Source organism: Notechis scutatus, chromosome 1, assembly GCF_049901735.1.
Source record: "Notechis scutatus isolate UNSWTSFEM ecotype Mainland chromosome 1, rNotScu1.2, whole genome shotgun sequence".
Taxonomy (NCBI): Eukaryota; Metazoa; Chordata; class Lepidosauria; order Squamata; family Elapidae; genus Notechis; species Notechis scutatus.
This window is the reverse complement of record NC_142009.1, coordinates 27304342-27331697: the sequence shown is the minus strand read 5'-3', so window position 1 is coordinate 27331697 and position 27356 is coordinate 27304342. Positions and strand designations below refer to the sequence as shown.

General features: G+C 41.7%; 1 protein-coding gene across 4 annotated transcripts; it reads right to left on the bottom strand.

Moving 5' to 3' along the window:
• Positions 1-473: 473 nt before the first annotated feature.
• CLU (clusterin) lies at positions 474-24358 on the bottom strand. 4 transcript variants are annotated; one of them, XM_087959657.1, is made up of 10 exons: positions 24216-24241; positions 20676-20753; positions 13641-13755; positions 9258-9406; positions 7721-7888; positions 5473-5926; positions 4656-4769; positions 3246-3469; positions 2253-2428; positions 474-718 (listed from the first exon to the last, which is right to left on the bottom strand). In XM_087959657.1, the coding sequence occupies exons 3-10, from the start codon at positions 13726-13728 to the stop codon at positions 712-714; spliced, it is 1380 nt and encodes a 459-aa protein (XP_087815783.1). In that variant the 5' UTR covers positions 13729-13755; positions 20676-20753; positions 24216-24241; the 3' UTR covers positions 474-711. The 4 variants fall into 4 exon arrangements, with proteins under 4 accessions (XP_087815783.1, XP_087815788.1, XP_026527323.2 ...); XM_087959662.1 differs by having other exon boundaries at positions 20642-20753; positions 24216-24240; XM_026671538.2 differs by lacking the exon at positions 20676-20753 and having other exon boundaries at positions 24200-24358.
• Positions 24359-27356: the final 2998 nt, after the last annotated feature.

Genomic DNA, 27356 nt, shown 5'->3' with positions numbered 1-27356 from the left:
ACCCCTAATCATCTAACCATTCTTAGGGATATATGATGAGCATCATTGGTGTTCCAGGAACAGATGAAACCGGAGTTCCCCAAGGCTCCCCCGAAATTACTTGAGGCATTCTTGCAATCGTGAATTTGTGCTAGAAAATTCCTCAAAGACCTTGTAATGCTGCAGAGGTTTGAACTGTATGGCCATGATTAAGCTAGTCTGTGTGTTTTGAAGGCAGTACTAGGATAATTAGCAAGGAGAAAGAAGGAATACAAAGCTCTGCATTGTGTCACAGTGTTTTTCTCTCAAATGGACAAGATGGGGTAGGAGATTAGCAGACAATGGGCTTTTGTCTCAGATATCCTGACCAACCATTTATACAGTTCACGCCTGGAACCCATTGCCCCAGGTGCATGAAACTTCTTTATGCCATCATCCAGCCCTTCTCCCCAACCCCAAATCCCATTTCTTCTCTCACTCAATCCACAGAGCACTTTTTCAAGCATTGGGCCTAGAACCTTTTATTTCATTTTGTGCATCTGTAATGACCCAGCAGCAAAAATAGGGCAGGGAATACAGTGTAAACTACAAAGGCGGATAGGTTGGGCTTGGTGGGCGAAGCTCCCTTGTGGCGCTGTGAGAGCACTGAGGCGGAAAGGCATGGAGGCCAAAAGGGCTATGGCTCCTCTCGCTCTCCCTTGTCATGGCCTGAGATCCAGAATGCAGGCAGGGTTATTCTCTGTTGGATAAAAGAAAGAAAGAATGTATGATTCCAGAACCAAAAGGAATTTCCTAATGCTAGGACAGACCATCGAGTAACAACGTGAGACAAAGTATGGAGACTTGTAAGAATTAAATGTGTTTGTGTAAAATGTGTGTAAAATGGCATCCCCACAGTTACTGATAGGTTCAACACTTACCCTATACAAGTAGTCCTCAGTTAATGGGTGCCCTGTCTAGTGATTATTCAAACTTATGATGGCACCGAAACAATAATTATACGGTTTGTCTTCAAGGTTGCGGTTGTTGTAACATCCCTGCAGATCAATATTTATGAGCTTCACAGACGACTTCCAACAAGCAAAGTCGATGGAGAAACCAGTAGCAAAGTGCAAGCTGCAGTCACCAGGATGTTATGCTTAATGATCACAGGTAATTTGTTTAACAACCACAGAAGAACTGACGTTGTAAGTCCAGTGCAATCACATGATTCATTTAAAAATTGTGTGCCATGAGATATCCATCCCAATTGTAGTTGTTAACTGAGGACTATCTGTATAGCACAGGAGATTAGCTGCCACTTTGTACAAATCCAGAGTCTCCGTCCCAAACAATCATCAATTTGGAGACCTAGAAATATTATTACTTTGTCTCATCCCAAATGCACACGTATTTAGTCTTCCTGGATAAAAAGCAAGCGTATATCTCATTGAACATGAAGTCTGCAAGTTGAACATTGAAAAAGAGGAGGCTGGGACTGATCTTTTGTTCTTATAGACTCTAATTTTGTTTTCTTAAAAACATCCTTATCCAAAAAGGTTCCCATGCGCTTCCTATGGATTTCCTTCAAATTAATGATATTTTAGGATACTATAGATTTTCGTGTCCTTAAGACCTCAAGATCTATCAGGGCTCCAATTCTAAATTGGCCATTGATGGCAGGTATTTAAATAAAATGTCCCAAAGGTGCTTTTTCAAGAGGCAACTGGACTTTTTTCAAAAGACATTTCAATTCTCATCCAAGAAGCTTCTCAGATGAGAAGCGAAACATCATCGAAGAAAAACCAGAAAGTCCAGTTTCCTCTTGAAAAAGTACCTTGGGGACAACCATGACCTGGATGACTGAGGTTCTCCATAGATATTTAAATAAAATTTTAACGTCCTTTATGGACAAAAGCAACTATGGGAGATTTCAATTTTCTTGCTTCCATTTGTCCCTCACAGAAAAAGTGTCTGGCCTTTAATTACTTCTTAGAGATAAAGATATGATAAAGCATTAGAAGAATGTTTTTGTGGAGCAACTGGTGGCACTTCTTCTTTTCAGTCATATTTCCAAATATTTCTACTAACTATCCCAACATAGTTCTCTCAAGAAAATAAGCCACTGAGATTGTCTCTTGCAGTCTGAAGTGATACAGCCCACTTTATATAAGGCCAGCCATAGAGGAAATTATACTAGATCAATGATCTTAAATGGATGTGGTCATTTTCCATATAGCTGAGCTCAAGAGACTACCCCAACTCTGACTGCATCTCCCCAGCTCCACACTTACACTTTATTGTCCTTGAAATCACGCAGGGCGTCCCTGGCCACTATATCCATGAATGTGTCATCATCCAAAGGAACACTTCCTGGCACAGTCAAGGAGAAGGGCTCAGAATCAAAGACCTGGACAGTCACTTGAGTGTCAGTAGTTTGGGATGTGCCTTCTGGACTGGAAGATTTCACCTTAAAAGAGGAGGACTAAACATTACCAGTGCCCGAACTTATCAAAAAGATAGTTGTTTCTAATGGAGAGAAAAAGTTTTGTCGTCCACCACTCACCCACATGAAACAGAACACGAAACAGAACAAGTAGAGAGAGATATAAATCCAGTTCCTCTCTTTTTATTCAAGCAGAATTCCTAAGCTTCTTTGGATAAACCAGCAGTTCTTAAAAACAATCTTGCAATCCAAGATGTACCTCTCTACACCAATGAAATAATATATCCAAGCAGGTATAAGCTGCCCACTTGATACACCTTGTGCAAGGGTATATACTGAAAATACCCCCAAGCGTTAGAAGGAAGGATGCTCAGAAGCAAGCTTTCTCAGTAGTAGCTCCCATTCTGGAATACCCTGTCTTCCATCTCTGATATCAGGATGGCCACCTCCTTCCTGCTGCCATTTTGGTGCTGTACTCTCTTCCAGCAAACCTTCAAAGTAGAAGAAGCTATCATCTAATAGGAGGCAACTTATCAGAAGGGAAAGAGTTGGGATGCTGTACGATACTAACTTACTGATGTTTTTACAATGCAGTTGGAAGCTAACTAGAATTGGCAAATAAACATCATACTAATGTATGTAAACAAATATGCTTAAAGATGCAAATTGAAGACTTAATGGCTACATTCACACGTTAATGTTAGTTAAAATGTTTGTAGCTTAGTTTGTGTGCACCCAGCTATTTGCCTACTTTATAACTTAATGGACTTCACAAAACCAGTGAAGGGGCTAAGTCAGCAATCAAATTAAGCAAGTGAGAGAAATGCAGTTGATAGCCTACCGTGATAACCTTCAGAAGCTTGTCATTCCGAGTGCGATTGGCTAGCTGAGATACCCAACCAAATTGTTGGTTGAGCTGATCCAGGATGGCTGTGGTGTTGAGCATTTCTTCCTGGAAAGCCTTGAGGATTTCATCATATCTCCGGGTAAATCGTTCAGCCAATCGCAGAGCATCTTCAAAGCGTTCCTTAATTTTTCTCTGATCTCGATCTGTCTGGGAGCAATCTGTATGGATTTGAAGAAGATAGAGAGAGAAAAGAGATCCAGAAAAGAAAAAAGTGAAGACTTCCTAATGTGACTGTAGGGACAGGCCATACAGGTGGTCTCAGAAATGGTACAGGATTGGTTTTGCCACTGCCTTCTTCCAGGATGTTTTGTTGACTTCTCAGTTCTGGGATCTTCAGGTGATCTACCATTCAAGGACAAAGAAGGCCTGATCTGGCCTACCTTCTTCAGGTTGGTCAAGGCTGGTTGGCTATGAGCTTCTCCTGCTGTGACACTTGCAAATACTGTGACACTTGCAAAATAGTTCATGAAGTCACCATAATTGTATTTTCAACTACAACTAGAAATCTATTTCATTCATGCATTCAATTTCTACAGCGACCCATCTCAGTCAATGATTTGAAAAGTTGGATATATGTTAAAAATAGCATCATCATAACACAACAGTTCTATTCACATTCTATGTTTAACTAAATCAGCCACAGTTACAGGTAGCTGCATTCATGCAGCATATTAAATTTTGTTCGTTTTAAGTGTTTAGGACATTTAGGGCATTGTGTGAATCCAGCTCCATTAAATTGATTTATAATTAATGTAGGGTATGAATTAATTCAGTAACTAGAACAAGAGAGTTCCATGAACACAACCCAAAAGTCATGTTGGCAAAAGGAAACAAGTTACACACAATCTAAATTGAGGACTACCTGTACATGCTGGTTGCCAAGCACCCAGGTTTTGATCTTGGGATTGTGGGAATGTTATGAAAGTTGTAAGTATGAGGATCAGTCATAAGTCAGTTTTTTCAATGGCCAGTGTTACTTCAAATGATCACTAAATGAATGGGTGTTAAGCACTAAATGCACAACATATTGCCTTTAATAGCAATAGCATTTAGACTTATATACTGTTTTATAGTGCTTTTATAGCCCTCTCCAAGCGCTTTACAGAGCCAGAATATTGTCTTCAACAATCTGAGTCGTTTTACCAAGCTTGGAAAGATGGAAGGCCAAGTCAACCTTGAACCGGTCAGGATCGAACTCAGACTGTGGGCCGAGTCAGCCTGCAATACTGCATTCTAACTACTGTGCCATCACGGTTCTTTTAATAAATCATTTTAATAAATGATCCCATGAAACCAAGCTGCAAATAAAGGTTTCCGTCTTCCATTTCACCATCTTCCACTTACCTACAGCCAGGATTGCCTGGCATTTGTCGCATTTTTCCTTCATTTTCAGGCAGCCAGCAGAATTGCGACGGATCTCACGGCACACCATCCGGTTGTCATTGTGACCTGGAGTGGCTAACAAAAAGAATGATAGCAGACATCACAACAGATCCCAGTTTTGCCAGCGGTATTAAGTCACAAGCCAGCATTGTTAATAAAGCCAAGAATTACTTGAGACCAGAAATCTGGAAGCTGCATCACAACATTCACCTTCTAAAATATACCCTTTGGACACGATTTGGAGTTGACAGAATGAAGACAATCAAACTGTTCTTGACAGCCTGAGCAGCAAAGCACAGTGGCAACATTAGAGAGGCTTACCTTTCCATGTTGGAAATTGGGGAGGGAGGAATGGGGGGGGAAAACAGAGCTCCTTGCTAATCATTACCAGCAAATTGCCAAATGAGTTTGTCCTATGACAAGTCAAAAAAACTAAGCCTAAGTTTGGAGGTGAACAAGGGGCTTACTGTGAATATGAACCAAGCAAGTATTTCCCCAATCCTTAGGAATACGCTAGGTACCAAAAACTAGATCTCCCTTTTACGCCCAGTAAAACTTGTTTGTATAACTCAGAGGTCTCCAAACTTGGCAACTTTAAGACTTGTGGACTTCAACTCCCAGAATTCTCTATGCTGGCTGAAGAATTCTGGGAGTTGAAGTCCACAAGTCTTAAAGTTTCCATGTTTTTTGGGGGGGCTGGTATAACTGGAGGGAGTAGGCAGGCAAATATAGGTGTTTGAAAGAGCTCCAGTGGCCAGGCTCACTCTGCAGCCCTTACCTGTTGGGATTTGATCAAAAGAAAACCCAGGGATTCCTCCTAGACCCGGCTGGTCCCACTCCATGGCTTTCTGAGCATCTTCAAAGAAATGCTGGCTCATCTCATAGAAGGGCTGGAAAATCTGGTAGAAACCTTGATGGGGGCGGTAATTGCTGAAGAACTGAGAGAAAGGGCGCGTATTCCTGGCTACACGGGAATGGGTGAATGGGATACGGATGCTGTGGAAGCTATCCTGGAAACCACCGAATGGCCACTGCAAGAAGGGGGAGAATTGCCCATAGACCTGACTGCTCTCTTGGAAGAGGTCATCCACACCATCTTCCACTAGACCGTAGCGCTCCTCAAGATCATCCAACTTCCGGCCCTGTTCTTCATCTACATCCATCAAGGAGTCGATGCGTTCCCCATTCACCCAAATGGAGAAGGGAGAAGAGCGGTTCAGGAACTCTTCCAGCTGAAGGAAAAAATATGAAAACTTGAGATCCCTCCAATTGGAAGCCTGCTGGCTATTGTAATTAGAAAATAAACAATTAACTGCCCAAAAAAGGAATATGGTAAGAATTCGCAAGCTAACCAAGAGAGGCACTATCAGAACTGTCTGTAAAGCTTCCATAGGTCATAACGCCATGCCCTTAAATTTAGTTTAGTTTACTTTATTGTCATTGCACCTCGTACAACAAAATCAAACACCATCTTCAGTGCACATCATGACCATGAAAATAAACACAAACACACATCCTTCACGCTCCACACATTGAACCAGAAACCCCTGACCACACCAACACTGCACTATACAGCAGAATTCAAAAGAGCTACTGCTCTGGCATAGAAGCTGTTTTTCAGCCTATTTTTCCTTGTTTTTATTATTCTGTACCATCTACCAGATGGTAATAGTTCAAAAAAAGGTGCCCAGATGAGATGGATCTTTGAAAATGTTTTGAACTTTCTTAAGGCACTGGGAGCTATAAAGCTCTTCCAAAGAGGGGAGAGGGCAACCAATGATCTTCTGGGCAATGACGTTAACCCTCTAGAGTGCTTTCCTATCTTCCACTGTGCATTTGGCACACCATGCCGAGGTGCAGTAAGTTAAGATACTCTCTATGGTGCAGCGGTAGAAGGTCACCAGCAATTTTTCATTCAGTTGTTGTTTTCTGAGAAGTCTCAGATAGTATAATCTCTGCTTGGCCCTTTTGACCAGTGCTGCAATGTGAGCACCCCAGGTCAGGTCCTCTTTTATGGTAACACCCAGAAACTTAAAACTGGCCACTTGGTCTACTCAGTCTCCAATGATAAGCAAGGGCTGCGTGTCTGAACTGTTCCTTCTATAGTCCACTATAAGCTCCTTGGTCTTATTGGTGTTGAGGACCAAGTTATTGTCTCCACACCACGAAAGCAACCGGTCCACCTCATCTCCATAGGCAGACTCACCCCCCCTCCCCCGAAGATGAGTCCCACCACTGTTGTGTCATCTGCAAATTTAAAAAGCCCAGAGTCATCCATAATTTCACCCTATCCATTCATTTGAAGAATCAATTTAAGTTTTTAAATTCTAGATCAGCATTCCTTAAATTGGTGGCCAGATGTACTGGACAAGTTCTATTATCCCCAAGCAGTAGAGTTAGTGGGAGTTGTGATGCAGACCTCAAACAGGATCAGGTTGGAAAAAGCTTAACTCAAATACTTTTAAGAGATCTCTCTTCCATCCTGAGCATTCAGTTCAACACCCGATGATCTGATCTGTAACCCGCTTCCAACAAAGAAGAATGAAGAATAAAGAGTTTCCAGCAGAATGTGATTAAGTTCATTTAGGAGAATTTGAAGAGCCAAGAAATTGAGTTTATGCCATTATTTGAGAAGGGAAACAATTTATTTGATGTACAGGGTTTCACTTTCCTATACAGCTGGCTGTAGACCTGCTTGTATGATTGAGCAGGTGGTGCCAAAGTTTGGGTGATCTGAGATCATTTAAGGCAGGTGTTTCATTAAAAATCCTGAGCTCCCAACTTTTCAAACATATTTAATCTTTGCCTAATTTGGAATGTGCTCTTGAATGTGGATCCTTCAGTCAAGAGAAGGTGCACACATTTCAGTGAGGCTTATCCAGATTTTAATTTTGTATCCCGTGACACTCAGCCATAAGGCTCAACCCAGATGATACCTTGAGGGTTTCAAGAGTCCCCTGAATCCCCAAAACTGTGGTTATCCAAACGTCCAGGGCCAAACAAGCAACATCACATGGCTCACTCACCTGCCTGCCAACCAGGCCAGCACCGCTATGGCATGTCCGAGTATAGAACTTCATGCAGGTGTGCTTCAGGCATGGCTTGCATTCTTCCCAGAGGGCCAGCATAGTGTCATTGCACACTTCCTGTTCATTCAGTTCCTTCTCCATATCCTTCGCAAGGAGGATAGCCTCCTGCAGAAGAAACAGAGGAATTAGGACTTTCCTAAAGGGCCAGCAATAAAATGAGAGGAGCTAGAACTGGAACGGAAGGCAATGGAAAAGGAAGAAAGACCAAGACATTAAGAGCAAATGGAAGGAGCAGGTGAGTTTCCTTCAGTTTCAACATGTCTCAAAGATGCTTTTTCAAGAGGCAACTGGACTTTCTGGTTTTTCTTTGAAGATGTTTCGCTTCTCATCCAAGAAGCTTCTTCGAAGAAAAAGTAGAAAGTCCAGTTGCCTCTTGAAAAAGCACCTTTGGGACAACCATGACCTGGATGACTGAGAATCTCAGACATTCAGTTTCAACAATTAGGTGCAAGACTCAAGGGGATTAGGAAAAAAAATCCTAATTCCTTGGAGCATTTGCACCCTGCTTGTGGAAACACACGATATAAGAGCCAATAGGCAGCGGGGGAGGTGGGGTGTCTCACATCCAAAGGAGATTATGATGGTGAAAGTAGCAACTGGATGAGGAGCAGACGAAGAGGATCAATGAGCAATGAGCCAGGAAAAGGATTGGGGAACATCTGCAGTGCACTGATAAGATTCCAGGACAAACAGCTGGGAGAAGAGGCTGTCTTGACAGAAGCAAGCCACCACCAGTAAAAGAAAACCATGGAATAAGGTAGCCCTGACATCCATACAGAGCCTGGGTTCATCATTGTGCTTAACAAGGTTGTTGAAAGACTTTTCAATTATTTTAAGGTAACATGCTACACTTGGTTACCTTTTTAATGGATTAGCATGCCATGTGAACCTAGCTCATGTTGTTAGTTGATTTTTCATTGTAATATGCAAACCCAGGAAATGGGTTAATTCAAGTTAAATGTGTCATGATAAGGATAGAACAGCCAATGCAAGTTCATAAAATTAAAAAAAAAAAACCTCTTCCTGCTGACATGCATACTTAATGCCCAAATAAAAGGAAAGAAACTACTTGGTGCACACCATGTCAGAGAGCGGGACTAGCTGCATAGCCTCCCTCCCACTATTTTTCCTTATAAACATGCCACAAGATAGTTGTCGAGTCTTTCGCAGCTTGGTGCCCACCAGATAATGACAGCAACTGCAGTTGCAACTTAAATTGCAATCATCTCCTGTGAATATTAAGCTGAAGAAAGCTGAGCTAGTCATTTCATAGCAATAGTTCTACTCCCCACTGAAAATGTATCTAAAGCCTGTGAGAGTTGCAAGATGGTAGGTCATGGAGAAGAACTTGAGGATCTAGGTTAGGCTGGGGACAGAACTCCCTTGCCCCTTTTTTGAATGTCAAAGAAATAAGACTTTCGAACTAGCTGAGGGAAACAATCACAACATCTCAGAAAGTCTGACGCCAACAGACCTCCTTCTTCTTCTTTGTGTCTTCCAAGCTACTCAAGATCTCCTGGTGGTCACTGCTCGTCTGTTCCATCAATAACTTCATCTGGCGGACACCATTGATAGCGTTTTCCAGCTCTCCGTCAATGTACCGACTTCCTTTTTCAGACATTCCTGTGAGAGGAAAATGGGGGGGAAAGGCCACATCAGCGTTATTCTGATACGCTATTTCCCAGTGCACAATATTAACTAACAGACAGATGGAATTTTTCAGGTACTATAAAATAAAATAGAAAGCAAGAACATAACAAGAGAAGCAATTACTTTACAGCACTTAGTTCCTGGGTGATTGGACTTTCAAACTGACCTGTAAGGTTTAATATACATTACTCAAGAATTTACATATGCAACCTGTGATATTTTGTATGTTACACTGATATGATTCATGTACTATTAGCATACTCCATATTAAAATGTAATGACACAAGCCAGAGCCATCCATATATGCAAAGAGTCAGAGGTAAGTTCTGCAGTATTTCTACTATAGATACAGATGAGGGAGGCCAATACATTGTTCAGATACATGTTACTGAAAGCCATCAATAGGGACCTGTCATATTTTGAGTTTTTGCAAATCAAACATTGCTTTGGGGAACTATATTAAAAACTCATTCCATAAATACTATATAGCTGGAGCTAGCCCTCCCCAAAGTGGTGCCCTTCAGATCCACTAGCAGGATCAGCAGCACTAGGAATCAGCAGCAAGTAGGATCAAGAGCTATTGTTCTTCTTTGCTTTTCTCCCTTCAACTCTGCATCGATCAGACAAACACTTATTACAGTGCCAAGATCAAGAGAAGTCATTGTTCCTTTCTATTCTTCATTGGTCAGACTGCACTTGGAATACCGGGTCTAGTTCCAGACAACTCATTTTAGGAGGGGCTCTGACAAACTGGAGTGCAGCCAAAGGACAACAACAATCTAATTAATGAACAGTCCTGGAAGCTTAAATGTATGGAGGTATGGTTGAAGGTACTGGATATAATTAAGCAAAGACTGTATGAGTTAAGATAGGTTTCCATAAAGTACAGTTTCTGCAGCATTGTTTTTCAACCTTGGTCATTTTAAGATAAGAAACAAGCATAGCTTTGTGCAACTTTAAGATCAACTTGAACTTCCAGAATTCCCCAGCCAGCTAATCTTAAAGTTGCCAAGGTTGAGAAACAATGATCTGCAGCAACTTTTATCACAAAGAAGACAGGGAAGAATCTTTCAGATATTTTCCAGAAAAACGTGGCAAGAACAATGAATTTAAAAATATGGAAACAAACTTTGCATGCACATCAGGAAAAAAGAAACCTAATGGTAGATATGTTCAACCATGGAAATGTCAGCTTCAGGATGTGGTGGATCTCTTTCACTTGTTGTTTGAGAACAGATTCCTGCACTGAGCAGACTTCCCATCACAACAGCACTTAGGAATTAAATCATGCAGCATTATTATTGGAAAATGTATTGCTTCTGGTTTTTTTTAAATTGCCCAACAATAAGAAATAAAAGACAAGTGAACAATCTTCTGTTCATCCAAGAATACCAAATGAAGCCCAGATCTTCCCTAGGCAATCCTGACAGATGATGCAGCAAGAAAATGAGAAAAAAGGAGAACATTTCAAATGAAGAGTTTACAGAGAAATGGGTGAGGTTTCGAGAGACCCATCAGAGTAGGTCTAGAGGACCATCCAATTCTTGGACAACCCTGGCTAACCACCAGGTTACAAGTGGCATGGGGCAGCTTTCTAGCAGCAGCATTAAGCAGGCCTCCAAGCAAATGTAACAAGAGGAGAAAGTAGAAGCGTAAGAAAAATAGAAAAGTGTGACATGAATTTCCAGTTGCTCATCTGGAAAATGATTAGACTGTGTTGATGCATGTTTCTTCTTCCCTTTTTCTCATTCTTACAGGATTCTGTGTTACAATAAATGCATTATTTCTCTGCCTACTTTCTTGATCCACACTTCAAGGAATATAGAAGTTGTTGTATCAGTGAGAGGAGTGACATAGAAATTCATTAAATACTTTTTTTTAAGTTTAGTTTGTCAAGCATGTATGAGAAAACAAGTATAAGTATGAACATAATATATAAACATGTAAGTATAAACAGGTATAAGAATATACATAATAAATGAGTATGAATAAATGGGAACATTAAATGCTGTAAAATGAGAAACAAGCATAACTTTATACAAACACCAGCATTACTTCAATTGTTTCAACTGTTTTATACTGATCAGCTTATAAAGAGAGAGGCCCACAAATGCCAAATATTTAAGCGGGGATTTGTTTATGGATTTTCTAAAAGGTTGATAATCCACATCAGCCTTCCTCAACCTGGTACTGTACCTTCCAGATACATCAGACTACAGCTTCCAACATCCCAGCAACAGCTATGGATGATGGACTGTTACATAAGAAATCCATGATATTTTTTAAAAAACAATTCTGGATTTCTACTTCCCATAAGACAGCAGCATTTAAAGGCTGAGCGCAATTATTCTCCACTAGGTCACAGGTATAGATAATCCTTGACTTACGACTACAATTGAGCCCAACATTTCTGTTGCTAAGCGAGACATTTGTTAAGTGAATTTTGCCCCATTTCATGACCTTTTTCTTGCCACAGTTGTTAAGTGAATCATTGCAGTTGTTAGTAACACGGTTCTTTAGTGAATCTGGCTTCCCCATTGATTTTGTTCGTCAAAAGGCCGCAAAAGGTGATCATGTGATCCTGGGACACTGCAATCATCATAAATACAAGTCAGTTGCCAACCGTCTGAATGTTGATCACGTGACCATGCAAAAGTCATGTGAGAAATGGTCACAAGTCACTTTTTTCAGTGTCATCGTAACTTTGAACGGTCACTAAATGAACTGTGTAAGTTGAGGACTACCTGTATATTTAAAGATGTAGAAAAATATAGTTTGTCCAAAATTCATCAACCCCACCCAGTGCCTGGCTTGAAAAATGGCTTTATATTTCATTTAGCACCTCCCATTCAAAGTGCTGGGATTTTTATTTTAACTTTTTTTTCCCGCCTACAACAGACACTGGCATGCTCTACAATAAGGAAGTGGGCCTGAGCCAGAAGCATGCAAGTCATTTCTTTCCCCTTCCCCTTTATTTTTCATGGAGCAGAAATGAGAAGATGTGTGTTCTTCTGGGATACACAACTCAGGGCAGGATTATGACTGGTGTTCCTGTTTTCGCATTGCAAGGTTGGCCAAAGTGAATCCCACAGCAGATCATCATCAAATTTGTTGAATATTCAACGAGGGAGTGAAGGCAAAGAAATAGGCTTCGCTCTGACTCGCCGTTTAGGCGGGAAAATAGTTCAAGACGATTGGCTAAGCCGTCTGACAGCCCCTATAAAAGGGGAGCTGTCGGATGGAGAGTTTGCTGGGTTGTGTTTGTTCTAATAAAGAGTTGAAGTCGAAGATCTGTCTCCGTCTCTTCCATCACCAGCTATTTTACAAAATTGTTTTAAGGAACTGGGCCAGGGGGAGGGGAGGGTGTGGTTATGAAGAGTCCACAGAAGAGAATATCAGAACATTTAATAGAGTAAGTTAGATAGAGAATAGGCCTTTCCATTCAAGTTAAGTTTATATCTCCTCCCCATTACACATATCTCCCTTCGGAGTTGCAAGAAGTTGGCAGCATATAAATGTAATAATTAATATTATTCAAATGTAGCCACTATAAATAGCTCCCAATTTCTGAGAGTGTGGCCTTAGATATAGACATAAAATTGCTACTACCTTGACTGCAGCCCTTATAATTTTTTTCCCCTTATAATTCATGGTAATGCGTGTTACTTAAATAAAATAAACCATTCAAGTTCATTAAGTCAAAGCCACCTCCGCTTCTTCCATCTGCTTCTCCTAAACAATCCTTCGACCTTTTCAAAAGGTATTATAAACATTTCCCTGCCTTCGCTTGGGGAAATAGACTTGATTGCAAGCCTCTTGCATAAATTTGGCAACCAAGTCAAAACAAATGACAAGGCAGCTTTAATTTTGCCCAAACTAGCTTCAAACTGATGTGAGTCACACTTCTGGGAAGTGACTTCATGACCCAAATGGCTAGTTCTGTAATAGTGTCTTTATAAGCACTGCCAGCAATTTTTCTCTTTTTGCCAGTGTGGGCTCCTGTGGTTCACAAGACAACGTTTTGGCATCTTTTGCAGTTGCAGAAATCATGCACAGTGGACAAGAACCTGGTCCAGCACATCCACTAATTCACTCCAGCCCACCTGGGGTTTCTCAAAAGCTCATAACTGGCTGCAGTTCAAATCCACAAATTCTTTCCCAACCAGGGGAAAAAGCCATCATTTCTAATTAACAGGCATGTACTCACTCTGAAGCTCATTAGGAGGAACAAGACAATGGCCCCCTTGTGAAGAAACCAAGATTCCCAACAATGAGAGCAACAGAGTGGGAATCATTTTCTCAATAGAAGGAAATCCAGATTCCTGCAAAAAGAAAAAGAAAGGAAAATAAAATAGAAGAGTGTACTAAATAACTGCGACCAGACAATATATCTCATTGATTTTTCTTTAAACATTAGAAACTTGAAATTGAAAATCCTTTGTTTCCTCTGGAGAAATGAAAATTAAAAGCTATGTAGCGTATGTAATAGATACAGAATGTTTTATTTGCAATGCAGAGACTCTGGAGCTCCTTGCCAACACAGCTTTTTGTTAATCGTCATCAAACAAGTGCTGGCAACTTCTCATTCCAATGATTGGCTAGAACAGCATGCAGAACCTTAGATCTCCCCAAAGGTTCATTCCTGACTATTAGCCACACCGGATTAAGCTATCAAAAACTCAGCAGAGCAGAGTTTAGAGAAGTGTTCTTAATTAAATAGAATCTGCTGGTTTCAGTTTGAAACTCTGCCAGAAAGCTTGTTTGAATGTTCACTTTGCTCTCTGGAAATGCTGTCCAATGTATTGAGCAGGATTAGCAGTTTTTTTAGTAAGAGTTTTATTTTTTGCTTTGAGTTCTTAGCAAATAATGGAGCAGAAATCAATAAATGCATGGTGTACCGACTAATACAATGCTGTTCTTTACTACTTCATGGGTAAGAATGAAGGCCAAAACAGGAAGACTTGCTCCATACAAAATTACTTCTGTAATTCTTTAGTTTCCAGCAACAAAGCCCATTTAACATATTTCTGTTCCCCAGGCTTCCAGCTGACAAGACAGTCCCTAAAATGAACCAACAGGCAGCTCAGGCAAGCCAACTGGCAAATACAGTGACCATTTTGGACCAGAATATCTTCAGAGCAGCAGGTCAATGTCAGCATAGACATGATCCAATAAATCAAAGGTTTCTTGGACTGTGGGTTGTAATCTCCTGGGAGATTCACAAATAAATTTGAGGGAGGCCAAACTTTCTCCCTGTGGGTTGTAATCTCCTGGGAGATTCACAAATAAATTTGAGGCCAAACTTTCTCCCTCTGCCTGTCAGTGGGTAGCCTTTCCTGCTTGGCCAGCCTGGGCACAGGATCCAAACACCATGCTCCCTTCTAAGAGTCTTTACTCTCTATGCAATGACTGCAAATTTCTCCCAAGAACCACACAACTGGCTCAACCCGGATCAAGGCATTCTTGGAAAGTGTCATATTCTATCTCTTCCAAAGTGCTTCTTGGAGATCCATCGTGTTTTCATCCTAGCACAGAGTCTGTGTTCTGCTCCAGGAAGTCCAAACACTGTGATTTTTCTGTTATTTGAAGAAGACACCTCACAGTAGGAAATTGGTGCTCTTAGACTGCCTGTTACAAACACAGTCGGAGCCATGGTGATGTGCCTTAGCAAAAAAAATCCAGAAGTTCACTTTGGAAGAGGGGAAAGCAAAGTGATGCATCTCTATCCCATGAGCATTGCCTGCATTACCAAGAATGATTGTCATGATTTCTTAGTTTAAATATGTCCTGAAACCTGATGAAATTATACAGTATTTGTAATTCCATGATATGGCATGAAGATGCTGCTGAGAAGTGTTTTGGGAAGCACAATACGGAATTCATTTGAGCTCTTCTTTGCAACCACCTGGACTCTATAATCCAATGTGGTTTCCTATCCCATGACTGACTTCACAGCCTGCTTAGCCAAGGTATTAAATTAATGCATTTTCTGGGCTTATTCTATATGCTGAATCATTGCCTAACCACATGGGTTGAGTTCACCCAATATGTTATGCAATGCAGAAAAAAAACAAAGTTAAATTTAATCAAACTTTGAAGTGATGATGTGCATTCAGCCACTGCAGTACATCTCTACCTTGGCTAAAAGGGGTATATGACACAGCCATTCAGTTTTTAATGTATATAGAGGAGGAAAATATTATTGCCCAAAATATGAATATTCATTTTCTTCCTTTTTTCTCTTTTCTCTACTCCCCACCTCACCCCCTCACCCATTTATTAAAAAGAAGAGATTCAATAGTAGTGAAAGCTGAAGATTTCTCTTTGAACAACTGAAACTCTTTGAGCAACTGAAACTCAAATCCACCTATAATTATCTCCATACCTCTGACTTCAATTAACATAAAATGGAAATAGGTCAAGCTTTTAAAAAACGCAGTGCTCCAATAGTCAAGAAGCAAATTTCACCAAAAAAAGAGATTATATTTCAATGAGGGTAAACAGCATTTTACACTAAACAAAAAAGAAGCACAAATTAGAACACAGTGTTGTTCAAACTTAGCAATCTTGGGTTTCAACTGCCAGAATTCCCTAGCATGGTGATTGGGGACGTTTGGACGTCTTAAAGTTACAAAGTTTGAAAAACACTGTGTTAAAATATGCACCTTATTTGCCAAAACATATAACTGTATTTTTCCTATGTTCTCATTTAATTGCTCAAGTAATGCAATCTGTCTAGATAAAATCTTAAAGTCTTGTCTTGGTTAGGTTGACTCAGCCTTCCATCCTTCTGAGGTGGGTAAAATGAGGACCCAGATTGTTGGGGGCAATATGCTAACTCTGTAAACTGCTTAAAGAGGGCTGTAAAGCACTGTGAAGCAGTATATAAGTCTAAGTGCTATAGCTAATGCTATTTATTTATTTATTTATTTATTTATTTGATTTGCCAATTGTTTACAAGATAATAAGTATAAGTGTATACATAGTTGTGAATACATGAAATGGGCTAGAGCAGAGTAAAAGAGTAAAGATGTATGTGTGAATGTTCTGTCTTTCACTGTGTCATTTCTACTGGTCTGCATCTTCTTGGATTTTCCACAGCTACCATTAAATCTCAAGGAATACATAACAAGGGGATTCCTCCCACACAAAGTTTTCAGATTTCAGGCAAACAGGGAGGCTACAGAGTGGTGGGAAAATACGTAAGAGAAAACAATTGCACCCAGAGGAGCATTCTTTGCCACCCCAAACAAGAGGTAGCTCAGAGATCACTGAGGAAAAAAAAATCAAGAGAGATTCTCAAGTATCAGTAGAAATTATCTATAGCTCAAGGCTGAACTGTGGAGTTTTTGGAACTCTCTGACATTGGTTGTTTGCTTGCAGACATTTGTTACCCATCCAGGCAAAACATCTACAAGCAAACAACCAAAATCAGAGAGCACCAAGGCAGAAAAACAAAAAAAAAACACATTTGCAGATGGGAAAAAAAAAACTATCAGGGAAATTGCTAAGCAGATTACATTATGGCATTGCCCAAGACCAGTGAGAGAGCCCACAAAAAGCCAAACAACTACCAAATTGCCAAGATTCACAAAGACGCAGAACAATGCACACTTTGAGTCATCCCAATGTCAGTTCTCCCAGATGGACACATGACATAACAAAGGATAGGAAACCTGGCCAGCCTTTCCAACTTCAACAGCCAGCTAGATTCCCCAGACGAGAGGAGCAAATTGTCCCAATATATCTGCTTTCCAGATAACTCCTCTATTGTGCCCAATTAAAGAAAAGTTGCATATAAGAGCCATCTCACTTGTATTCAAGGCTAGCTGCTAGAGGACAGATGGTTCTCATGGAGAACTACAAAAGGCGGGCCATGTTGATGGCCGGGAGATTACCAAAGCAGGCTCTGTGGCCTCACTTTGTCATGGAGGAGTGAAGGAAGAGGAGGCCCCAGTAAAGCACCCACCATTTTATGATGCCGTCTCCAAGCAAAGCAAGCAGACAAACCTCAGCAGAACAGAAATAACAGAGAGTGGTTTCTTTTCCTCAGAACTTTTTTTAAAAAACAAAACCAAACCCAATGATGTTAATTGGACACATATGGTAACAACTCACCCAATATTAGTGATAGTTTGCATGGGTTGAAGACAGTGGTGGGATTCAAAAAATTTTACTACCGGTTCTGTGGGCATGGCCTAGTGGCCGTGGCAGGGGAAGGATACTACAGTATAAAATCTCCAGTCAGAGGTGGTATTTGCTGGTTCTCCAAACTACTCACAATTTCCACTACCGGTTCTCCAGAACTGGTCAGAACCTGCTGAATAACACCTCTGATTAAAGAGAGGGAGGGGACTGCCTTGTTTCAGGAGATATAGCATATTCTGCTGTTATATAAAATTAAAATGGTAGTGGTAAAGGCTTTCCATGAATTTCTGAGTAGCAGAACCCCAATATATAGAATGCAGTGGGCCTTTTTCAATGGGTATGAGGTACAGGTAGTCCTCGAATTACAACCACAACTGAGCTCAAAAAATTCTGTTGCTAAGCAAGAGAGCTGTTAGGTGAGTTTTGCTCCATTTCACAACCTTTCTTGCCATAGTTGTTAAGGGAATAATTTCCGCTGTTAAGTTAGTAATATGGTTATTAAGTTAATTTGGCTTCCGCGTTGGCTTTGCTTGTCAGAAGGTCACAGAAGGTGATCACATGACCCTGGGGTACTGCAACCGTCATCAGTACATGCCAGTTGCAAACATCCAGGTTTTGATCATGTGATCACAGGGATGCAGCAAGGGTTGGAAGTGTGAAAAACAGTCATAAGTCACTGCTTCCAGTGCCCTTGTAACTTCAAACAGTCACTAAATGAATAGTTGTAAGTCAAGAACTACCTGTACTCTTTGTTTTGATCGTTACTAGGGTTCTTTTGATCATTAAACTAGCTTTGTCCCACAAAGATTAACTGCAGGCTTGGTTTTTAGATAACATCCATGCATTTTCAAACTGGTAGCACCCTAACAAACCACAACCGCATGTACCTTCTCTACAAAGCAGGCAATGCCTCTTTGGCAGTTCAAATAAAATCCCCTTTTAAAAATAATGTATGAATGCCATTATTCCTAACATCTGTTTTTATTTTTGCATCTATATCCCTGTTTTCTCCCTAAGGATAACAGTCTGTAACAGTCTCCTGACAGTAAGCCACACAAAACTTTGAAGACTTAGTTCTGAGTTGATATTGTACTGACGAAGTTGTACGTTAGAAAATATAAATCTTTACATTGCCCTCCCCACCCCCAGTGACAGAGAATGGGAGGAGAGTTTGACCTTGCTAGTGTTCAACTCCCCTGAATACAATAGGTCACAAGAACTTTTTTAAATCAAATAAAATAGCTATTTTTTAAAAGAGTGCAGTGGGTTGCTTATGAAGAGGGACTTCTTAAAAGCTATGGGGTCCCTTCCGATAGAAGTCTTGGAAGAAGAGCCCTGTAGGGAGTATGAATCAGTTTCCCTAGACAAATTTCCTACAGTATTTGCCCCCTTCAAGGCTGCTACTTAAGGGGGAAAGAGTGTGCTTTAATCCTTTCAATAAATTAGTTCCTGTTGCATAAAGGAGAAAGGATCTGACGAAGTCCTTGGCTCCGCAGAGCTTAGTGGCGTGGGAAATGAGCAGCAGCAAACAGGACCCTGATCACATTGCCAAGGGGAACAGCCACCACTCAGTGAAAAACAGCACACTGGCTTTGTCTACAGAAGGAGATCGAGATCCGTGGTTAAAGGCTCTCAAGTAGCAGGGTCAAGGCATCTGTTGTGCATACAGAAGGCCCCAAATTCAATCACCGAATTTAATCTAAAAGGATCAGTTAAGATTTCTCTGCCTGACATTCTAGAGCACTGTGAACGGTCAGCATAGACAATGCTGGTTGACATGAACCAAGGAACTGACCTAGTTGGTTAGCTTTGCAGACACGTCTCTCCCCGCTAAGAATTTTGCCTTAGATGAGCCTTTTCTCATGATTCTAGTACTTAGTTGCACAAAGAGTCTGAATGGCCTTTAGAGAGATTTGGGGCTTGACTGCAGATAGTTTGGTGGGGAGGGGAGTTTAAGTGGAGAATTAATAGAAATTAACAGAATGTGTTAAGGGTGCTGCTTTTGCAGCACTTAGATTTCAAGGTAAAGCCATGCTTCAAAGTGTGCCTATGGCAACTCCTTAAAATAGTTGCTATTTTCCTGGCCTCAAGGATGCTCTCCAGGCAGAGGTGGATAAGACAAAAAGAATAATTTAAAGAGATGTGTACATGGGAGTGGGTACACACATACTTAGGTAATACTGAGATACTTTTCAAACAAGGAAAGGAGAAGGAAAACTGGTTGTTACTTTATTTAAATATCACCTTTTATGTAAAAGAGAATATTTTTCTTCCGGATCCTGCAAAGGATGCAGGCCAGACTTGCTAGATCCTGGGCAAGATCATTGTTTGACTCCCTTCCCTATAGCTGTCCTTGACCATGGGAATCTTTATCAGCAGAACAACCACCTTGAAAGATAAATACTAGTTGTATGAGTAAAGCCAGAACCGCTACACATCAAAAATGGGATGCCTAACAGGGAAGTTATAAGGATAGATGTTTTTAGTCCTTTCAGAAAATACCTTCCTGACCACAGAGGTCTTGGCTGTCATCCTTTTCCCTGCCTTTTCCTTCCTCATCACTTAAGCCATCATCTGACTAAACAGAAACTAAAAGCACAGAAAGAAGATTGTAGAAACCAATAAAGCCGGACATGTCGGTTCTGCCTAGACAAGAAAACAAACATGCAGGGAAATTCTGGCACAAGATAAGCTTCTCTGGAGATAAGATGCCAGACAGGGGAGGCTGAAACGAGCCCATGGGTGTGAAAAGCATCTATAATTCCTGCCTTGAGAAATGCTCACATCCTCCCCCTTCACAGACACTGTCTTCTTCCAAAGTCCATCTTGGCCAGATTACACATTGGAGCCAGTTCTTAATGTGGATTGCCTGACTTGGCATGTGAATACAGCCATTGTGAACAGGAAACCACGGCTTATGTGATAGTATTATGGGAATAAAGTTCAAAACAAACAACCCAGCCACATTCACCCACCTGATGAAAATTACATATTTTACACCAGGACACAAATTTATGCAAGAGTGTCATTGATGTTGTCTCCCCATGGATGTCTATGTACCTGGATTGCCTGACTCCGGTATTTCTCGACTCACCAGGGTTTTGACTGGAGAGATCCAAATCAGGTTTTAGTTCTGGATCTCTGTTTTTTAACCAAGACATATGTGGACCTGCTCTATAATTTAAAAAAAAAACAGTTGGACCTTGAAAAACTACCCATTAATCCAATGAAACTCAATTTCATTGAGGGCCACATCAGGGTTGTGTTTGACCTCCGGGGGGGACCAGGGTGGGCGTGGCCAGCTCGAAAATACTTGTGTCGGGGGCGCCTATGGAGAGCCAAGCACTCTGCCAGCAAAAATGGACTCCTGAACTCCATTTTTGGCTGCCATGGCCTCCTGCAACCCTTTGCCATTGAAAAGGAGCTCCAGAGAGCTGCATGAGGCCTTCCCAAGCTCCATTTTCGATGGCAGAAGCACTATGGGCAGGTCCTTTGCTGTTTCCAGGGTGGCCCCATGGGCCAGATCTAAGTATCCCGCAGGCCGGATCTGGTCCCCGGGCCTTGAGTTTGACACCCCTGCTTTAAACTGAAAGGCCTTTTAGACAAGTTGAGATGTCGAGCTAAGATACAGTTATTTCAGGATGAAACAAAATGCTCTCTGCATATACTCAGGGGCATTCTTTATATTTTGCAGAGCTGATTCCTGATTCAAGACCTACTTTCTCTACATTTCAAAACTCTGTTCCTATGTAACTTCTGCTGTGGTGCCAGCTGAGATGGCAAGAAAAGTACAGTGACACCAAAGTGTTCCTACAGGCTGCTTTCTTTTTAATAAAAACATAATTGGGCACCAAATCTTAGAGCTGAGTGGTAACCAGGCATCACAGAAATCTGTCAATGCCCAATAAAGCTGAGGGCAACAAAAGCAAGCATGCAATTATTTTACATTATATGCTTATAACACGCCAGTATTCTGAACACGTAGAAAAGATGACACAGCCTAGTCTCATGAATAGAAAGATAACAATGAATGTGACAGTTTCTGCAAACATAAAATAACTACAGTAGCAAACTCAAAGATGAGACCATTTGTCTCAGGTTCAACAGCAGCCATCTAGAAACACCTCTTTCCAGGTGTATATTTGTTTAAGTTAGTAAATACAGCAATCATCTCACATTCTGTCATGTTCCCGGGATAATGTTCAACATGATTTGCCTTTTGTTTTTGTTTTTTAATATTCCAGCACACTTATCTGATTTCATCCTATTTCAGAACAAACACAAAGATAATTATCAGAGAACGGGCAGTTCCAGTCCCATTATTTACATTTAAGGAACAACTTGCCCCAGTAGCTAAAAACCTGGAAGACTTTTTTCCAGCATCTGAGGGATAAACTTCAAAAGCTGCCCATGAATAACTGGGGCAGAAAAAGGTGGGGAAGAGCCTGCAAAGCTTATGCGCCTGCCAAATCCAGCAAATCAGATGATGTTGGAGATCTGCCAGGTTTTCAAAACTCTATGCTTCCCAGTCCCCAAGTGGCAGAAGAGGTTTGATCCTTTAGGATCCTAGGAAATTGTTTCTGGTTAGTGTTAATCCCCATTTTTTTTTCAGGTCTAATATTTATTTTAAAAACACACAAAACCCTGGCATGCACTACTATAAGCAAAAAGGGGGCGAGGGTGGGGTGGAAGAAATAAAGCTGTCAGTTCTGTTGACCTAGATGCTGCTTCAATAGAAAAACTGGCCAAGATGGCACATGGGAAAAAAGAAAATGACAATAGTTCAGGAACAGCTCAGTAGAGCAAAAAAGCAAATGGACAGTGATTCACTCTTTAACCTTGGCTGGGACTGAACATGACCAGGCACATTTTATCATGGCTCCATTTCCCCAGCATCCAATGCACCCAAGCTAGAGGCAGAAGCATTTCACTTTGTACTCTGATGAGCACCACAAGTGGCAATAAATCAATACTGTAGCAGAAGGACTACGAAGCCGCTGTTAGGGCTTACATTAACAGTGAGTGGGGCATGACAGAAGAACTCTCCTTCTTCAATGTCTGTGGAGATTCTTAGTCATCCAGGTCATGGTTGTCCCAAAGGTGCTTTTTCAAGAGGCAACTGGACCTTCCGAAAGTCCAGTTGCCTCTCGAAAAAGCACCTTTGGGTCTCCTTCTTGAAGCTAAATTCTTTGCAATATCCAGGAACACAACGCCTCCATTTAAAAATGCCTGGACACGACCTTCCTTTCCTCATCTAGGCTGCAGTTCCAAAAGTTGGAGTCTTTGCTTGGTTGCTCTTCCTTAATACCACACTTTGAGTCTTGTGCAATGGGACACACCCATTGTGTAAAGCAACATGAATTGGAAGGCGCTAAGACCCAACACAGAGCCGGGCTTTCACTATTAAGCAATATTTTCCATCCCCTGATCTTGTATGCTGCCTAGAGTCCCATTGGTTGAGTTGGGTGGCCAGAAAAATATTTCAAATAAAGAAAATAAAAAGTTTGCCCTGCTCATTACCTACAACTTACCAAGAAACACCCCCACACGTGAACTGAATAAAATATCAATAAAAACAAAGAGCTGCAGCCCCTGCTGCCAAGCCTAAATTCCCACTCTGTCCTACAGCTAAGTGGCATCACCAAGCTAACCTGGGCCGATCACCACAAAACTCAGCTGGGTAAGACTCACTAAGCGCTCAAATGGGGACATTCCCAGGAAATCTCAGGACTTCAAGATGGAAGAGTTTAAAAAAAAAAAAAACGGGGAGGAAAGTCTTGGTAAAGCATTTAGTATGTGGTTTGCCAAGTTGAGCTTGTTGCCAAGCTCAGTTCTTTTTCACCTTTACGCAGAAATGCTGGACATGAATTGTGTGTGCACAGCAGGTGCACACTATACTAGGAGCCAGGCCCTCCTGTTCTAAGTTTCTCCCAAACCCGAGAGCATCAGACCCTCCCCAACCGGTGCCCCTCACACAACCTGCCCGCCTCCCGTTTTTCAGGCACGTGCAGGACGAACCGGCTACTTCTTCTCCCAGGCATTTTTTCCCCTAACTGGAGCCCAGCGTCCCCGATCCTCTCGGCTATCGTTCCTCCCGTAGCTCTCTCCCCAGCGCGGCCAAGAGATGCCCGTTTCTGCCCTTGGCGTTTCTATCGTTCCCAAGTGACATTTGCACCCGGCCAGGAAGAGGGCGACTGCTTTTCTCCATCCTCCAAAAGGAGGGAGGAGAAACCCGCATCGCCCTCAAGTCATCCTTCCTCCAGGCGAAGTAGGTCTCCGGTCCCCACCTTCGAGACTGTAACCAGCCTGAAAGCAGAGAGTGGGAGAGCTGCGTCACTCTTCGCTTCCCTCCCGCCGGCCGTTTGGCCCTTTTTTTCCCTTTTACGCCCCGGGAGCAGCTCGCCTTGAAAACCTCTCGATATCGAACGGAAGGAGGATTTCCTTTCCCAAACTGGATCCGCTCGCCCATCTTGGCACTGAGATATTTCAAACGGGCGCTGGGCTTCAGTTTCCCTAAGCGATGGGACAGAAGGTCCTACCGGTCCTGCAGCCCGTGTCCGATGGTACCTACTCAGCCTGGACCAGCTCCCCCACCCACGAGCCGGGCGTTCAGATTACCTCCAACTTCCCCCACCTTGATTCTGCCGCAGTTCTCCCCGGACAGGCTATGGCGCGGTGGCCGCCGAGGTCTTATATAGGCCACCGGCCCCTCCCACCGGTCCTGAGCTCATCACCGGCAGACACTATCCCGCTTCACCCTCCCCCCGCCCCCCGCCCTCCGCGTCCCCTCCCACGACCGGACTGAGAAACCCGCCGCCAAAGCGCATCTCGCACAGCCGCCGCCAAGCGACGCCCGCGCTCCACCGCTGCGGAAAAAGAAGCGCCGCGCTTTTTCCTCCGATTGCAGGACAGCCCGGGTCCTGCGAGAGGCAGAGCGGGAAGGAAGCGGTCTGCGCTGCCGAAAAAGGAGCTTTTGGCACGCTGTTTCTTGCTGCGAAGAATTTAGCCCCGGACCGGCGACTCGGTCCCTGGCAAAACTGCCTCCTGAACCGCTGAGGCTCTGGGATCAGAACGTTAAAGCCGAAATGATCGACTCTGCAGCTGTAATTTAATGGTGGTCTTAATGATACTCGTTGTAGAATACCTTATGCCACCAGACTTGAAATTCTAGAACTTGAAAACCTTGAATTACGCCGTCTTCGGTCTGACTTAAGCATGGTATATAAAATCATACATTGCAATGTCCTACCTGTCAATGAATACTTCAGCTTCAACCATAACAACACAAGAGCACACAATAGATACAAACTCAAAGTAAACGCACCAAACTTGATTGCAGGAAATACGACTTCAGCAATAAAGTGGTCAATGTCTGGAATACTCTACCCGACTCTGTAGTTTCTTCCCCAAACCCCAAAAACTTTAACCTTAGACTGTCTACTATTGACCTCACCCCTTTCCTAAGAGGCCTGTAGGGGGCGTGCATAAGCGCACCAACGTGCCTACCGTCCCTGTCCTATTGTTTCTCTTATTCTTCTTTTATTTTTCTTATATGTACCCATTTCATGTATTCACAACTATGTATACATTTATACTTATTATCTTGTAAACAATTGGCAAATCAAATAAATAAATAAATAAATAAATAAATAAATAAATAACCGTGGAGAAACACGTGCGAACACCACGACCGCAATAGTGCAGCTCAGTCCTTTCCCCAACCGGAGTCTGGTTTCCCAGGCATGTAAGAAAAGGGATGGTGATTTTTTAAAAAAAGGTGTTAGACTGTGCAGAGATGGACAGGCAAACATTGGAATTAAAAGAAAAAGGGGAAACGGAATATTATTTGGTCTGAGACACATGGTATAAATGGATAGAAAATAGAAATAAAGAATAAATATAAAGGTAATTTAAGAGGTATACTAAACGAAATGATAAGGTATATAGTTAAAGAAAGAAATAGGAATGTAACTGATATGTGTGTGTGTGTGTGTGAGTGTGTGTATGAATATCAGCGATGCTGGAGCGCTGCAAAGATTGTAAATGTGAAACAAAATGATAAAATATGTTTAATAAAAATTATTTTAAAAAGAAAAGGAATTGCTGTAGTTGGGGATTGTGCAGAGGGAAAGCAGTGACTAGGGAGGACAAAACACCTATCCTGCTTACCAGTTCCGCCTTGGATACCCGCAGGCGCTTATTTGCAATCTTGAGAAAGGTTTGCTTGCTACCATAGTAAATCATTTCACCTTTGTCTCTTTAAAAATGGAACCTTTGGATGGCATCAAAGTATGCTGATGTGGTGAAAAAGCTGCATGGTATACAGTCCATACGAGTGGGCAGTTGGGATTGACTGAATCAAATATATATATATATATTGCAGAATAAACAAAACCTACTAAACCCATTGATTCAGCACTAAAAACAGCTGAGAAGGAACCTGGAAGTTGAGTCAGAGTAACTAGACTTCTTTTCTTTTGGTCTGAAACATTTTGGTGCTTCTCTAAGTAGCTTCTTCAGTCTAAGAAGGAAATGATATAACTCCATCATGATTGCCAGAATGACACCAAGATTGGCATGCAACATTTTTAAGGGGGGGGGGGGAATCTCTGTTCAATTGTAATGTTTTGCCAAATCTCCAGGTCTATTTGCCCCCCACTCAGAGGTTGTGTGTTGGCGTGTGAGTGCGCACACAGGTATCTTCAAATCAATGTTGACTTGTGATGATTGCTTGGACTAATCAAAAGTAGAACTCACAGTCTCGCACTTTTCTTGCTGTTGTGCAGAGTTTAGGACTTAACATATCAGGTGTCACCTTTCTGAATAGTCATCAGAAACTAGCTACAAACACATCAATGAATACTCTCTGGAGTCAGTGGAAATCACGATTTGACATGGGAAATTAGTTAATCCAAGTAAACAGTCTTGTATGTTGAGTGCTCTTATCTAAAGTGTTGAACCATAAAAATGGATGCTCCTGGATTAGAACATAAGATTCCTCTCGATCTGGTCAAGAGCCTGTCTAATCCAATATTCATTGCCACACCATGGCCGACTGGATGCATTCAGAAGCTTACCAACATGGAGAAGTTGGCTTTCTGCTCCCTAGCAGCAGGTATTCAAGGGATAACAGTCTGTGAGAATGTCCTTGAGAGGAGCAGCAGTCTAGGCATTGGTCAGATATCAAAGCATTAATGGGCTAGATTCCTTATCCCTACCTCCATACATTCTGATAATGTCTACAGCTGGTTGAGCTGAACAAAAATGTTATACTGTTCAAAAGACAGTTGTCTTTAAAGTGCTAAATCAGCATGGGGCACATTTAACACCCTCATCTCCTGATTTGCAGAGGTCCTGTCTTACCAGATGTGTTAATCAGATGTAATTTCCTAACATTGTTACAAGATAAAAGCAGATAATTTGTAAGATATAGTAAGATTCAGATTCAGATGAATAATGTTGTTATTCAGTATATGTTAGTCTTGCAAGTAATCCAAACAGGAAGTACACCCAGATAAACTACTGAAAAGTTACATTAACAGAATCTTGTGAGTCTGGAAGTATATTTCTTCCCTCTCTACACCCAAAGAAATTAGGGAGGGTCCTTTCTAAGATGTTTGCCATGCCCACATTCCTGCTACAGATCAAGACACCTCTTATCCCACAATTCCCTTGCCTGCCATTCTTCCATCTCTCAAAAACATTTCCACATATCATTACAATACATCATCTGAAAAACAGAAAATTAGGAAGGAATACTGAGTAAGTAGGAAGA

Bases quoted from the DNA above. Each gene is read 5' to 3' on its own strand.
- CLU (XM_026671538.2), bottom strand. From the start codon at position 13,728: ATGATTCCCACTCTGTTGCTCTCATTGTTGGGAATCTTGGTTTCTTCA. The intron at 5,927-7,720 runs GTGAGTGAGCCA...TTTTTCCTTCAG, and splicing joins CTGGCCTGGTTGGCAGGCAG to CTGGAAGAGTTCCTGAACCG. The intron at 3,470-4,655 runs GTAAGTGGAAGA...AAATCCATACAG, and splicing joins CCAGGCAATCCTGGCTGTAG to ATTGCTCCCAGACAGATCGA.